This window comes from Anneissia japonica, unplaced genomic scaffold (assembly GCF_011630105.1).
Source record: "Anneissia japonica isolate Jap-2015-1 unplaced genomic scaffold, ASM1163010v1 scaffold2756_len2360902_cov194, whole genome shotgun sequence".
In the NCBI taxonomy this organism is placed as follows: Eukaryota; Metazoa; Echinodermata; class Crinoidea; order Comatulida; family Comatulidae; genus Anneissia; species Anneissia japonica.
Genome location: NW_022719050.1, coordinates 1,416,679 through 1,434,529, shown reverse-complemented (window position 1 = coordinate 1,434,529; position 17,851 = coordinate 1,416,679). Strand labels below are relative to the sequence as shown.

The 17,851-nt window shown below is 29.2% G+C and overlaps 1 protein-coding gene across 3 annotated transcripts in view; it reads left to right on the top strand.

The window, feature by feature from the left end:
• The first annotated feature begins 463 nt into the window (after positions 1-463).
• Positions 464-17,851, top strand: part of LOC117110707 (zinc finger E-box-binding homeobox 1-like) — a 33,147-nt gene continuing 15,759 nt past the window's right edge. Inside the window, exon 1 of one of the 3 annotated variants that reach the window (XM_033253474.1) lies at positions 464-734. In XM_033253474.1, coding sequence (XP_033109365.1) covers positions 677-734 — 58 coding nt within the window. In that variant the 5' untranslated portion in view covers positions 464-676. Of the gene's footprint in view, positions 735-819; positions 947-10,645; positions 10,760-17,851 lie in introns of those variants that run through there. The other 2 variants (XM_033253477.1, XM_033253476.1) reach the window with 2 other exon arrangements.

The window sequence follows — 17,851 nt, the reverse complement described above, 5'->3', positions numbered from 1 at the left end:
ATATTATCGCCGATACATTCATATGTATACGTATACATTAAATTTGTTGCGTTTTTAAGATAATTTTGACACTAAAATCGCCCAATAAATGTTGAAGACACACTCTGACATTGTCAACCTAAAGAAGCAGTATCGAAAAAAATATAACTGAGTCGACCGCTAACGCAAGTTACAGCATGTGCTTTCATTTGCCAGAAGCTCAAAAGTGTACGGTACTTTAAAAAAAAAACACTGACGCTTAGTTTGCTTTGGTCTGTTTGAAAAAATAGTACCGGACTTTAAAGGTCTACATTTTAACCAGTTCGTCACCACGGATCCTAACGCTAATCACTATTTCCCTAGGTCATGCGCATCGCAATTTAGCGATTTATATAACAGTGATGAGATCTACTACTAATATCATTATCACTGACAATCATGTATTGTAGGCCTACAGTGTTTTATACAGTAATATACAACAGTTGGATCTTTTTCATCTCCTAACTTTCATCGACCGCTTTTAGGCGCCCCTGGGTGAACCCATTATTGCACGTAAACAAAGTGCCCACGTGGTTTTGAACCTAGAGTGAGAGATGACGTAATATGCAAACCTCGCTGTTTCCGTTGCTGAACTAGTCGCATCGACAGCTTTCATTCATGGAATTCACTGGCGCTGTGTCGCGTGTGTATTTTTAGTATGGCCGACCTATCCAGGTATACTCGTAGAAAACAGGCAAATCCACAACGCAAAAATCGTGAGTTTTTATTTCTATTACATAACTAGATAGATCTAATATTGGAGTGTATATGCATGTGCAGGTTTTTGCTCTTGGATGCAATATAGGCTGAGAAAATTAATGTTTACTTTCGACGGTGTTCTCTCGGTGGCGTTCACAAAAGAGGAATTACTTGTTTGTGTACAGTTACAACAGATGATGACCGACCGTAAGGACATCTGTCAGTCCAGGTATCATCATTTGGTTCTCTCTTATTCTAGAGTAATAGTTTAGTTTGTGTTCTTTGTTCTGTGTAGCATAAAGAAATAATACACCACACGAATGTGAAACTACAAAAGTAAATTTTACATGTTGCAATATGTTTTAAATATAATAATTTATCGCTTTTGTGCATCGTTCAAACTTTTTACTCAAGCAGAAATCAAGTGGGGATTGATAAAAATATTCTTTGGTGATACCCTCGTCTCTTGTGCCATGGTCGGGCCGTGGTTAGAGGAGTTTATCACATACTACTATAAATACTGGGATCGCATAGGCCTAGAGTTGAGGCCTAACTAATTACAGTCCTATTCCAGTTATTTGGTTATTGAATATCATATTTACAATAATTATTGAGTCATTATCTTTGTTATGTTTACACATCGTTTAGTGTCTCCAATTAATCTATAATAAATTATAAAGACAGGATAAATAAAGCAATATGAATTTGAGCTAGGCCTTAGCTTATTTTGGTGTTGATTATATATATATATATAATATTTAATTATTGTAGGTCTTGCAATATAGAAGAATAATTTGCTATTGTGAATAATTGTTGTCACTTTAGTGTTACTGGGTGATTTTTTTAAATAAGCAAATTATAAACAGATCAATTTGAAAAACCAAATTCTATAGATCAATCATTTAATGTAGTCGATGAATAAAAAGGGAATAGGCATAGGCACATCACATAAAATTATAGACCAGGTACCAGTAGCAGCCATCTGCCTGGGCCTTTTTTTCACCATGCAGGTGTTGTGGGGTAACACAAAGACTTTGATATCAGGAACTCCTTTGTCTATTCACTAACTTTTAAGCAGACTGATTAAGTCTCAGAAATGGTTTTGAAACGTTAAAAATATAAATAAATGGACAAACCTAAAAACGGCTCCGATTCTTTTGTTCTTGCTGATGCAAAATACAGACAATTTATGTCCTATGCACTTCCCTTTACTATGCCATCAATTAGCAACTCAAGTGGACCATACATCCACCTTTCGTCATTATTTTTTATCAAATGATTCAGGAATCTATATCGAATGTACACTATGTTTTCAACAATCCTTATTTTCTTGATTGATTTTTAATTTAATGATATTAATATTTTTTTAACATATATTCATATGAATATTTGAAATTTAGTAACTTTGTTAAAATCATAAATCTATGTATTGTAGGTCAGACAAAACATTTTAAAGTTCCCCCCCCCCCCAGTTTTTAACTACTGTATTCAAAAATCTTATCTTTTTTTAAACTATCTCTAAGTTATTGAAAAAATTCATATGGACAAATATCATTCTTAAGTTGTTCTTTAAACCAGGGAGATGTAAATATAATAATATTTAAATTTCCCTGTTCAAACACTGTTTTAGTGTCTTAAAAATTCTTTTTACAACATATTAAAAAATATTTTTCCTCCAGAGCCTGTTAATTATTTATAAAAAAAATGATAGCAAAAACAATTTCCAGTGGTTATAATTTTTTTTTATCTCACTTGGTAATTTAAATATGGTTACGGTTAAACTATGTCACATTTATAAATACGCATTATATATTAAGGTAGTGGTCCCAACACTGTTGTTTTAAGTTGGAATAGTGACATAGTTAATACAATGTTTAAATAATTGTAATAATTGGGAAGATATGTATCTATTATTAAATAATTTACCAATCAATAGTTCAATAGCTTCTGCCATGTATGAGTATTTTTGTGCCAAAGAAAACAAATTTTTTTAATAGGTATTTTAACATAATAATTATTTATTTAAAAAAAATTTAAAATCGGTAATCTCTTACAATCAATGTCTTCTAAAGGTTACGAATCTTTATCCCTACTATAATTTTAATGATTTTAATATAAATTGAAATTTACCACAGTAATTTTCAACCGTTTTTTTTTTCTTTTTTTTTGTATTGTCAATTTTGTTAAGTGGACTTAATTACCATTGTGACCTGAAAAAAAATAATCTTCATTTAAAAATAATTATACATAAATATGTGTGTTTGTAAAATTGAGCAGCAAAAAGTAAATAAACCTATGTGGTATTGAATGCTTTGTATTATCAATATCAATACTTGCTTGAATAAACCCTTTGTTTAGTGAGCTAACAAAGAAAATTCTGAACCCTAAGGGAAATCTATCACACAAAAACTATTTTTCACCATCTTTCCATTTTTAATATTCTTCTTTCTAATGTCCATCAGTGGAAGGTATCTTTTATTAATAGGTTACTTAGGGGTTTGCCAGTGCTGTTTGACTTCTATTCCACATTCCATATCTTTTATTACACATTTGCATATTTTTTTCACCATCGTCAAGTTTGAACATGCACTCTCAGTCTATAGGTGATATTTATTTGATTAGATTTTGACAAAGGGGTGTTGCTTAATAAATGGAATAGCCTTGGCTCCAGATGTCATTGTATTGTTAATCATGAGCAGGTGTTTTGAGTAAATAAAGGTGCTACAATTTCTACCTTCATATTTTAATATCTCTATTTTAAGCAGTTATAATGTTGCTCACAACAAGAGAAACAATAATTTTTTAATTTTCATATTTTTGTATAAATATTTTCAAATTGTAATCTATTTTTGTATGATTAACACATACTAACTACTATCATTCCAATATTAATATTTGATGAATTCACTTGAAAAATAATAAGTTCAGTTCATTCTACAGATATTTCCGAATTTGTAATGAATTTATTTGATCTTAATAAAAACAAGATCATTTAATAAAATAAATTTTGATAACAGAATTACAATTTATGAAATTTTTAAAAAGTAATTTTATATCAAAAAATAAGATATTCACAAAGTCTACTTTTTGGATGAAAATAACTACCTATAATTTTGTTTCTAAAATGCATACCACTATGGAGAAGAATTATTGATTTACCACTGTGTGATGTATATTTCTGATCACCTTGTTTTAAACATGCATGTAGTTATAAATAGATCTATTTAAGGAGAATGTAGTGCATGCAAACTTTTAGGTTGTACTATTATGGTACCAGTATTTCTTTGCCATTCTGTATGATGGTTTATAAAACATTTATTGTAAAGAGTAAATTGAACAAAAGGATTCCCCTTTAGCTTTTATTTTGTGAGTACTTTACATCCGTTAGAAAAATGTGTAGGCTAACTTATTATTGATGAATCTTGAATAATTTGATAACCAATAAAATGATTTCGTCATTATAAATTTCATCATTAATTCTTATTTTTTACTATAAATATATTATGTCTTTTGATACTTTACCATATATTTAGTAGTAGAAAAGATAGTCAGTAACATAAACATTTTGTATATTATAAAAGTACAGTATTTATTTTACTCTGCTTAGCTTGATTTTGCAAAGTACTGTTACAGTACCTGATGGTTTAGATTTTCATGTTTTCTTATTTATGAAAGTTTAAATAATCAGTTATTATAGTGTTTAATACTTTAATGTGAATGAATATAGGCCTACTGATACTTAAGTGGTATCACAGTATGTCATTTTTTTGGCCTAAAAACTACATATGACAGAGTGTAGGCTTAAATCCAGTTTAGCAACTACAAATAATGCTGAACATTGACAATGTAAAAATGAATTTTTCTGCAAAAATACCTTTAATTAACAGAAGTTATGATGCACTACGATTGCTTGGCAAGCAGGCTATTCTGTATCTTGATACCTGTAAAAATTAGTCTGAACAAAGAGATCAAGCATTTAACATTATTAGAGAATTCTGTCAGTAAGGCACCTCTATGGTGCCACATATCCTACAAAATGATCTCTATCTCCTGAGCCTGAGATCATTAGCTGTCCTTAAGACTAGAACCACTCAGGTTAGCCAGACTGGAGTCAGCTAGGCGAGAACAGATGAGGATACCCAGCCTACGATTACTGGAAATGGCAGATTTTAAAATTTGTTATCATTACAGACTTTTGAGTGTTACACACTTGACATAGATTAATAGAAGAGTTAGAAAACCATATCAAGAGGTACTGCCTCTTCATAGAAATGATCGACTACTCTTCGTTATCAATCGTAATTGTTTATTTTGTTTTTAGAGAGCTAGGTTAGTGCATGCCCTAGTCTATATTGAGCTGTATTTTTTTAATTTGTTGAATTTTAGATTTGATCTTTGGATAATTTTTTAAAAAATACTGTACTAGGACGATTAAAAGCACTCCAATCTGTTAAATTTTCCCACGGAGTAATTCACCAGTACTTTAACTACTTAGGATAGTGTATATAATGAGTTTTTTTGGTGTTTGGAAAATATTTTAACATTTTGCCTGCCTGTAGGATAATACCTATTCACCATAATTACAAAAAATGATGATTTACAGGAAGTTAACTTAGATTTGGTTCATAAATTACATTATACAGTATATTATTGGGTCCATTTACATTCAGATTTCTTCACAATTTAATACCCTATTCTGTTTGATATGTATATTGACATGTATGCAATTTATATAAGATATATTAAGTACATCGATTAATATGAATTAATATGAATTTATGAGTGAAAATATAGCACACATTGTCACTTAATTCCATAAATCTATAATTGCCTTCAACTTAAACACATGTAAATTAAATTTAGTAAATCAAACATTTTATATTCATATGAATGTGAAATTAATTTAAAAATTGTCAGACCTTTTACAGAATATTTACAATTAATACGCACTGCATTATCATAACTTAGACGTATTATTTATAACTCATTTTATATTTATTGGTTCATTATCAACCTTTTCATACGCAAATAACATTTTAGTGGTTATTGCATGTACAGTTGACATACCAAACTATGAAACAAATAACTTTTTTTATTTATTAATATTTATTAATATTAATATTTGTATTAATATGACACAGTGCATGGTTTTTTAGGAGTGCTTTGCTAGTTTTTAAATATTATTATGTTTTTACCCACTTACATACTGTCATTACTTTTTATTTATAATGGCCTACTTAATGGCCAATAATTGTTGAAAGGGATTTGATTTAGTTCACGACTGTTAGTGCATACTTAACAATGACTTCCTTTTGTGAATCGTTCGGTAAACTTAATGAGATTGGGACTCTTTTACTTGGTAGAACACCTTGGTAAAAGGTGGGAGTTAAAACCGCATTTGCGTCAGACACTACTAAAAATATCCTTGACCAAATATGATGTGCTTTGTGCTTTGAAGTTTTTAGTTTTATAATCTGATTCATTGTCATTAAAAGTTTAAAGAAGAGCACTTACTTTAGGTTTAAGGAATCAAATCTGATTTGATGCTAAAAAACGTGACAATTTAACAATAAAATAAACTTTTTAACACAGCATAAACAAAACATCTAGCAAACAAACAAAAATATTCTCAAAATCAATCCCAATCAACATTAAGAAGATGCCACAAATTGTAACTAATACAGAAGTTAATTATAATTTTGCTATTTTTTAAAGTGTTTACTTCTAATTTTAGGTTTATATTATATTTCATTGTATGTATTGAGGGTCCCAAATTATCAGCTTTGGCTGGATGGACCACACTCACAAAATTTTTTTTGAAATAAATAAATAAATATATAAATAACTTAAAAAATAAACTTTTGATAATATGGTAGTTTTATTTATAGATTTAAATATGCTAAGCCCTTCAATTTATATTATTACTGTACAGTCATTAAGATGTGTGTAGACCCTATGGTAACTGTTCAATCATTAATCAAGCTAGGACTATGTAAACCTAAAAAATGAAGTACTGTAGTATCCTACTGATTTTTACGTGTTTTTTTCCTTTATTTTTTTCCTTTATTTTTTTCACAGTTTTGAACAAAACAAACCAGCAGAATTAGATTTAGAGGGAAATTCTCAGTTAATAGTTACGGTACTCTGTTAGTCTATAATTATTAATGATTAATTATTTTGTAATAATAAATAGAACAAATATTCATTTTACTTATATTTGTCTACCGTCTACACTTAAAAAAAAAAAGAACCAGTAAAAGTTTGCACAGATTTAGTGTTCTAATTTCTTCTTTTTTTTGTTTGCCAATTTCGGGCTAAAAATGTTGTTTTTATATTATGTACTTTTCAAAGATAGAAAATTATTATTGTACAGCAATGTATGTTACTATACTGTATTATAGAGGTTATTACATAGTCACACCTAATGTATACAGTAGTACTTCACATAAGGTACAGATCAAATTTGTTGGGGTTTTTTTTTATTAAAAAAAAATAAATAAAAACCGCATTTGACATTTTACCTCAGCCTTAATTTGTTCATTATGTTCTGATTTATAAGCACTATCAGCCTCAGTGCTCTGATGAAATATGTTCTTATCAGAAAAAAGTGTATCTTTTCAAATTTATCCTTGTCGTAAATTTATTTAAAATTGTTTTTGGATAATACTGTTGGCCTTCATTAGACATCATTTTGTTTTTTGTTTTTATAAACAATGTTAATTCTATGACTTCTTTCATTTCATTCATTTGTCTTATATTTTTTTAAATCCTAAAATATACAGGTAAAAGCAATGTTAAATGAGACTGGCTTGCCTAAACAAATTATCATCTTTTTAGGTTTGTTCACAATTATCAACATTTTCTCAAGCGTACAAACAGTTGATTTAACAGTGTTAACGGCTACCTTGATTTATGATATATATATATATATATATATATATGGTTGCATTATAATTGGTCATTAAAATATATGGTTTTAAACATTACATGTTATTTTGAATTAGCATTTTCATGCATATGTAAAAGTGTACAAATTTGTCTATCCCCTTCCCCTGGTGGTACTTTTTGTGCACTTGTGAAAATGTTGATAAACCCCCTCCCCTAGCATACTTTTGGTACACTTGTGAAAATGTTGATAAATTTGTGAATGACCCTTTAGCTGCAACAACATATTTGTATCTCTCAAGTCTCATTTTACCCAGTTTTATTTTATCACCAAAGGACAGTTTGTAGGCGATTACTATCTTTGATTGGCTAGAGGAAGTAACACTTGGTCTTTCCAACGATTAGTGACGCTACCGTCGCTCACTCGTCAACTTTGTTTCGATGCCCCTTTCTCCTTTATGACATCATTATTGAGGAAGTCTGGAAGCAGCTGAGGGAGGGGGAAGACAAAAATAATTGTCAATAGACTTTTATAAATAGGACAACTTCTAGTTTGTTGAACTCATTTCACATTGAAAAAAGTTTTAAAAAGTCAAAATGATTAATTTTAAGTACCAATATCGAATCCCTAAATTCATATTACTTCCATGTCATGCTTATATAATTTTTGCAATCATATTAAAAGACCTTATCCTTAGGTTTATTCTTTATCACTTATTTACGTGTCCTAAACATAAATAACATCATTTAATTTTAATTATAAGTAAAAATAACAGAAATTGTGTGCTTTAAGGCTTTGTTTAAAAAAATGAACCCTTTAAAACTGAAAATAAAAATAGAAAAATAAGAATTGAAATAATGGTTTCACCCTGGATAATAATATATAAAAAACAATTCTACCCATTCACTGGAATATCATTGTTATTATCCAGTATAAGAAAATTAATGGTGAACATTTTTATAATATACTAATTTATATGCTTTTTGATAATTTTTATGTTACATTAAAACTGAGCAAGTTAATTTCAAAATTGATTTTTATGATTTTTTTGTCATTTTCAAGCAAAGGTACATCTATAAAATAACAATATTCTACAAATACAGTAAAATAAATGTTGTGTATCTATTTGAAGTAGATTATTATTATTGATTATCATGTTATTCTTTTACAAATTGAAATTACTTATTATTTACATTATAAATTTGTGATATACCATGTAAATAGTAATAGATATTTATCCACATATAACAGTGTACACACCACACCCTATTTAATTTTTGTTTTACAGGTAATTGTTTATTCCATGATGTATCGTTGGTATTTCAAATTAACATTTCTTTCTTGTTTGGTCTGTTAATGGTCACTTACTGATTATCTTTTGTTTTTAACTTAAACCATGTTTGATTGGTTATTTATCTTACTGATATCTTATTGGTCTGTATGAACAAACCTTTTTCATTCCAGATTAAGTTTTAATAAGGAATGAAATATTGAATCAATATCTTGATCATTATGGTTTCCCTGACACTTTCTGGGGTGTGTATGACATTATATTATTATAATCATTGACGACTTTGTTTTGTTTTTTTTAATTGAAATTGTTTACTTATTTATATTAAACTATGTATTTTTAATCAATGTAGTTATTGCTTGTAGTGTTGAACTTTTTTTGATTACAGTTTTGTCAACCATGAATGAAAGAAACTGCATTGCTCATCTTTACAATCCACAATTATATTTTTAGAAAAACTTCCCATGATTGAAATAAAAATTGTCAGCAATAATTTGGTGGTGTTTCCCATCAGGTTTGGACAGGTAGTCCAAGCTGGCTTGGATTTTTGCTCCGCAAAAGGTGTCGTAGCATGTAGTCAGGCTGGCGCCATCATCCATCTGTCCTTAATATCAGCAATGGGTACGTAGTCCACATCACTGTCAGGTGCCTTTATCGGAGGAAACAAGATTTCCTTAGGGGGATTGTGTTTCACCAGCTAATAGTTTCTACCACACACACTGATACCTTATATCAGTGGCTACAATGTTTATAGGACCCCAGATTACAGGTAGAAGTTTGGACCTGGCTTCCACTTCGCAACTTGCCTTGTACCTTCCTGTCTTGTAATTACACGTTAATTCAAGGTTACTTTACCTTATTAGGGTCTTGTTATTGGAACATTTTGGCAGTACTTACTACTATAAGAGGAACTTATTAAATGTAATTAGCAGATATAATGAACAAGGATTTTGCTAATTTTTTATACTTAACTATTCTTTTCCAGTTTGTTTTTCTCTCTATTTCTTTCTATCCGATCTATCCCATCCTATACAAGAAATAAATATCTATTAATATAAATAGATATGTTATAATATTTTAAGTAAAATTTGCTGCATAGCACTTTAAACACATCATCAAGACAAATAGAAAAATAGTAGAAGTCAACTATATAATAATTCACTATAAAAAAAAAAACAACATTTTTTCTCTTTTGATCATTGTAGTCTAAAAAGATACAAAATCATATGGACAAAATGGAAATCAGACAATGACTTAATTGTTCTATTGGGTCAACAAAGTTATTATTTAAATACTCCAAGGAAAAATAGTGAAATAGAATACTGTTATACTATAATTGAAATAGTTTGATTTCAAATTTGTGAGGGGTGGGGAGGGGGTGTAGGAGAATATTATTTATACGGTATACTGTACTATACAGAAGCTCAGTACTTCACCAGGTGTGTTGGTAAAATACAGAAAAAATAAAATGAACAGATGTTTTAGCTCTGTCTGAATCCTTCTGTGGGTTATTTACTACCACCACTGTTACTAATTATCATGTTTGCATTTTCGTAGTCTGCGTGTCTGGAAGTGGCTACATGATGACTATTGAGAGAATAATAGCAATATATTGGTTATAAATTTACCTAGTTGGCAGCCAGGGGGAAGTGTAGTAAAGGCAGGAAAGCTTGGGATGAAGGCGGGTGTTATAAATAAACAATACTTATGGGATAAACAAAAGAGGCTTGCTGTTCCATTGGCTCTGTAGATAAACAATTAAGGAAGGTGGTATGTACAGTACTAAATATGTACCTGGTGTAAATTCAGTCTACTGCCAGTCTTTGCCCTGAGTAGAAGTGTCAATGTGATGGAGCTATTTACAGGTAAAATACTATATTATTAAGTCTACAGTAATGATTAGAGATGTACTTTAACAAAGTAGTTACTAATACTATGTAAAGTATATCACTGTTCATGTATTGATTTTATATAGAATTTTTTTTTTAAATCTATTTATACTATAATTGTATTAGTTGTTATGTAAAGTAAATTAGTACAATGTTAACTGTGTTTAAATATAGTTTCTTGCATTTTTATATTTTAAAGTTTGAATTGTTACTTTTCAGATTGATTTTAAATAGATTTTATTTACTTTTGATTTACTGTATTTATAAAATAAAAATAAAAGTTTTAGTTTTTACCAGTTTTTCATGCTTTAATTACAGTATTATTAGTAATACTAATCATCTGGTGTGCCTATTTTTAACAAAATCTTAACATTTAAGTATTTAAAGTAAGAAATCTGAAAGTATGGCATGTTACTAATCTTATTAATATTATATTATTTATATTTTTTACCTGATCAGATTCTACCATGCTACTCTAGCATAAATTAAACAAACAAAGAAACAAACTCTACTTATTTTCATACATGACTAGATTCTAACTGATTTTTTTTTAGTTTGTGTATTTACTTTTCATATTGAAAGATTTTCATATTAAGGAATTTATATTTACTTCATAATAATTTACAGTAGCTTAGATACTTATTTGTTGTTATGTACAGTACTGCATACAAAGTGATAATGAGTACTACTGCAATCACAGTACAGTAGTTAAACCCAGTTGAGCAATACCTGTACATTTAATCAGTAATTAGTAAAGTTAGTATACTTTTAAGTACTTCAATGGATTTTAGAGAGGAGTACATTTAGAGTATAATTCAATGCGTAAATAAAAAATGATTTCTGTGTGTTTTATTAGTGGGCAAATAAAAAAAAAATCTGTTTCTAGTTAATACCGAAATATATAGTGCTGACATATGTACAGTATTGTTTGTAAGTTGTGGGAACATAGTTTGCTGTACTGTATGTGATTATATATTTTTTAATGGATTTCCAAGGATTTTAAATTCCCTAGTTAATTTGCAAGTTTTAGTTCAAATTGTTTTTAGTGGAATTAATTGTAATGGTTTGATATAATTTTACACTTAAACTAATTCAATGCTAAGTTAATAGTAATTAAAGTAAATACCAACAATTGCTTGTGAGGAAATTGCCAAAATTGAGTGAATAGAAAACTCATCAGTCTCCTGTCCGTACACAACTGTACTCAATTCCTCCTGCTATGCTCTCATCCTAGAGGGAGGCAGATTAATTTTAGTCAGCTCATAAAATTATCAGAGCATGGTAGAATCATGCTAGAAATTTCATCTATGCTAGGATAGAATTTGCTATTTTGTTTTACACTCCACAAACTATAGCACATAATTATAAAGACCACATATTATGCGCTATACATATATAAAGTCCTTTACCATTACTTGTTTTTTGTTTTTTTTTAGGTTTTTCTTGTTACTGTACAGACAGCTTTACCGTAATTTTATTATGATTTATATCACATTAAAACTGTTTTATTATTAAAGATATAGTCTGCACTGTATTAATCTTGATTTTGCCTTTTATTACCATAAAAGGAAGAATTCCCTAAGTAGAACTTAGATCAATTGTAGATATTGATTTTGTCCAAATCTTATCTCACCTACCATCATTTTTCCCGAAAAAAGATAATTAACATTGTGACTGATTTATTGCATGCATCTTTAGTTTATATGTTGTGTTTTGGATTGGCTTTATTTACCTTCATAATTGTACCTAGAACAATAAACGTAGATAAATATGAAACATTGTCTATAAAACTTTGGAAAGCTTAGCATATGGTTTGGTAATAATAGTTAAGTGCCAGGTATAAGTTGCTGGGCGTACTATGTGCAATGAGACCAAGTTATAGGTATATTTTGATTTGAAATCAAAAAATTTGTATGTTTTGAATTTTAAACAAAGTAAATATCACACATTAAATTTAGTTCATACATTTATTTATTGAGTTTTTGGTTTGGTTTATGTTCTTCTTGAAATCTGTAGCAGGCTACAGTGTAAACAGTAGGCTAGAAAAAAAAACTATACTAACTGAAGTGTAGTCACACTTTGCTCCCATTACCTACATCATATTATAATGCGTTTCCTATTTATATTAACCGTGGCTTCAATATTGTCATTATGAGTGTTGATATTATTAGGTTGTTAGCTTTAGAACATTTGTCAACATACAGTAGGATGCTACTGTGTTTGTATACTTAATTTATATTTAAAAATTATATTGTTATTTGTATTATTAGATTGGTTTTTGAATTTGTGTAGGAAATGACAAACATACTTTTTAAGAGTTACCTCCACAGACATACCCTAGGTAATGTGAAACAATAGTAGGTGCCAATTTAACTACTTCCTCAGTCGCGAACAATCAATATGAGGTTAAGTCGGTGTAGGACCATCGCAAGCCTTTTTAGTCACTTTACAGTAGGTTAAAGCAATAACCATTGTCTCCATAATGCTTCCTGGATGGTTTCTTGACATTTTGATTTTCGGTTTTCAGACAAACCTTTTGTCGGTATGATTTAAAAGTATGTGCGACTATATGTTTGTACTATTTATTTAGTTTTGTGGCCTGTCGGCTAAAACTAAATTGTCTTAGTATATCACTTGTTTATTTTCTGTTGTGTTGTAGTTATTTATTTCTCAGAGAGGAGGAAATATCAGCAATTTACACTATATTATTATGCTAATTAGTATATCATGTATCTGATAAAATGTTAATTAGAAATAAATAAGAAAACAAAAAGAAATACGGTAAGCTGATAAGTGTACCGCCCACATCATATTGATTAACAAAAATTAATGTATAATTACACCATGGACCTATTAATTTGACCTTATTGGAGACTTTCTTTGGGTGGAAAACTTAACGCATAAACAACAGTAAACAAACAATATGATGACAAAAGTAGAGCTCGGCATCTCTAAAAAACTAAATCGATTGATATACTTTTGAAAGCCAAAATTAATTGATATAATTTTTTTTAAAATTGATATTGTAACAGCAATAGCACCATTTTGTAATTTCACTTATAACGTTAAGAAACAAAGTACATGATGTTAACTGACTTGAAGATTAAGTGAAATATAATAGTGAGCATTATAATATTTCAACTATGATGAGTCCTGTCCAAAGGAATGAACAAACTATTTAAATAAAAGGGTACACAAAACTCAAGGTGCAACAAGGAATTAGGGCAAAAAAAAAATTGTGTTTTTCCACACCCGACCGACCCAAATTTTACAAAATTCAGGGCTGGCATTTTAGCTTGCTTTTTTTTTCTTGACTACAAGGAACAATATTTTTTTATGAGCAATAAGACTGAAATAGCCTTGGTCAGGCTAGGGGGCCAAAGCAAAGCCTATTTTACTTGATGGTACGCGATGCAAGTCTAAAATTATTTGTGTATTTTCTACTTTTTAAGTGTAAAAACATTTTTGGTTGTTGAAAAAAATTTTCCTACCGACCTACCCAGTTTTTGGATTTTTCCATAACGTGGCCAACACAATTTTTTTTTTTTGGGCCTTAAATAAAAAATATAATAAACAATAGCACAAATTTTAGGCCTTGGTGTGAAATGCCAACAACAAGTGAAAAAGCGACAAAAATAGTGGAATGTTATAATTATTATGTACAGTAATTGAAGGCACTTGATACTACTTAATTGAGGCAGAATAGTACAAATTTATATTTTAAATGTGGGTTTGTGCCACCTGTATTTTGAATACCAGACAGTCCTTAATCCGTTTAAGCTAAAACAAGAAAGTGTGGGGAGGATGGTTCTAGTAGATTAGATGTCTAGTCTTCTGGTCACCAGTAAAACACTTGTGTGCCATACTATATAATATTGTTTATCAACAATATTGGACAACATAAACCTAACTGTATTTTCATTGGTTGGAAGTGAGATGAATATATTATCATGTATAATTTTAGAATAGTCAAGGTTAACATTATTTTGAGATTACAATAAAGAACATAGTGTCTCTGTAGATTAACATAGGTGAGAACCTGATATTTAACGATGGTGTTTGTGGGAAGGTCTTCTCATCCTCTACATGCAGTAGACACTTGACTTATTTTAACACACTAGGGACAATTTTCAATGACTAGTCTTAATTGTCCCTGAATCTTCTGAGGGAAGTAGAATCTTAACAAAATCCTAAACCTGGTTTCCTATGGAGTAGCAGCGGATTAAGGACAGCGCTTATTTCATCAATTAGCATCTCAATTATTCTTTTGTTCAGTCAAGTGTTGCATCTGTTTTCCTCATTTACATCATTTCTTAGACAGGTGTCACATGATGAGCTGGGGAAGGTGATCAAACTTGTATTTGTTCAGTGCCAAGTTTGGGAAATTTTTCTCATTAATATTACCGAGGCATAAAGATTAAAACCACACAGGTGGAAAATTAACAGGAAATAACAATCTTGTCCTTATTAACCTTCATTTTGTTGCTAATTTATGGATCTTTTGTGTACTTAAATCAAAGGAAATTGCTGATCTTTTTGTTCTGAATTTATTGTTAACTGATAACATCACTTTTTCATAGTGTGGTTGCTTGAGATATTAAATTTTACCTGACAAGTTTGATTTATAAGACTAGAATGATTCCCGCTTTTTAACTGAAAGTGGTCTTGTAATAACCAATTGAGTTTTACTTTACAACAATGCCCTTGCCATTAAAGGTACTGTACATTTATTTGTTGGAATTTTGTACAGTACCTGTGAGCGCCTTAAAAAAATTGTTAATCTAAGGTACTGTATTAATTAGAGGTTAATTTAAAATTTTATTCATTGTTTTATATAGCAAAGAACAACAGATTTTTTTTTGTATTAATGTACTCTATTCAAATTGTGAAGGATAACAATAACTAACAATAAATAGTAAAAATTTTACTTCTAATTGTTCAAAAATGCCACGGCAAGCAAAGGGTACAATAGCTCCGTTAAGCCAGAGAGGCATTATAGATTTTTTTTAAAGTATTACCAGATCTTATTTTTATCAGCTACAACAACTAGTTAATCATGTTTTTTTACTGATTTTTTTTCCTAGAATCATTTTTTTTAGTGCCAAAGGTCCTGGGATTAAGAACCTAGCTCAGATATGGCTATTGTACTTTTCTTCATGTTTTTTATATTCTTTAAGTTCAGCAAACTCACCTCATTTTAAAACTAAAAAATCTGAAACCATGCCAACATTACACCTCTTCATTTCCACATGGGACTATATCCAGAATTTTTTTTTATCTTATACAATTGACTTCAGTATCTTTGAAACCAAATACCTTTGCCACTGTTCCTTCCTGTAAACCTCTTCAACTTGCAATATGTCTCTCTTCCTACTGTACCTATATAATTTGTAAAAACCATAAGCTACTAGGAGACAATAGCTTTTGTGACATATTTCTCAAGCAGTTTCCTGATATCATGAGAGATAGCATATGTCACACCATGATTAATCTTGTTATTATTCATCAGGTGTTAGGATCTTAGTTATGTGCAGTTGTGCTTTATCGGTTACAGGGTACCGCAGTACCATTACCGAAACCAATTGTGTTCTCCATCCAATTCTGAAATCTATACCATAATAAACTTAAATCAGTCACGAAGAAAGCAAAATTACACTTTACATTAATTATTGATTACTGTATACACCTTCCACTCCAATGTTATATACCATATTATTTAATGAGATATTAGGTCAGGTCATCCTGGAATTCCCTCCACAATAAAGTTTCAACATGTTATCACAAGACAAATTTAAATCTTGTGCCAAATTTATATGGGCATCATATGTTATCTCCTGTGATCAGTGACATTGAAAAAAGGGAGTGTTATTAGTTGCATAATATCTTTAGTCAAAATAAAAACACAACAGGATGAATGGAATATGTGTAACACATAATATCACATGGTTGAGTATTTGTTTATGTCAAAGTAGCCTACTTCATTCCAGCTTCATATTAAATAATATTATGGCTAAGTGCAAAATTATTATTATTATTATTATTATTATTATTATTATTATTATTATGTTACTAAAACCTACCTTAATGAGAACTTAAACAATGAAAATTTATAGAACAAATAAAAAAAAAGATGTTAAGGGGTTTATTAACATGACATTAAGGGAAAATAACACAAAAAATATTCCCCTTAAATCCAACTTAGCGCATATTATTATTATTTTTTTTTTAACATTTTTTTTTAATTACTGTTTTTTATTATTAAATTGATACCATTATTAACATTACCAGTATTATTTTGGAAGATTGAACTGTTTACATAAATCCTCTTAAATTTTATTTATTGTAATTTCTATTAGCAAAATAAAGAAAAGAATTAATAAAAATAAAAATTTAATAAAAGAAGGATTTATCTTATTAAAATTATTGAAGCATAAATCCTAAAATGAAGGTACATAATGATTGAAAGTTCAAGTTGTATCCTATGAGTAATAAAAACAACAAATGACTAAACAATTAAAAAAAACAATATGGAAGTTGTTGTGATGTTGGATGAACTACAGAACAAGTTTTAAAAAGGAAATCGCAGATGCAAAATTACCTCAGTTTGGGTCATAATAACCATCATTCATCAATCTTTATTGTTCATTTAATAAATTACAAAATGAAATTAAATTGGATGACAACAGAATTGTTAAGGCAGTAGTGTATTGGAATTGATTTTATAATGTACAGAAAGTTAAAGATTAAAGCATTCATGTGTAACATTTGAAAAGCTTACAAAAATAACACAAAGGTGCACAACTTAGATATTATGATACATTAAATAAAATTCATGCAATATTGCTAATATAATTTGCAGGGCAGATATAAGTATTAATTTAAATTGTTAGTGGATGAACATCTCTGTATTTTAAAACAAATTTTTTATTTTAGAAAATAGGCTGAAAAGACTCGTATAATGGGCATAAATATGTTGCTTTACGCTGCTGTTGATATCCTTTTGGAATATTTTCTCCCCTTTTTATAAAGTAATTGTATCGTCATTTAGTTATTGTTTGTATATTTTTT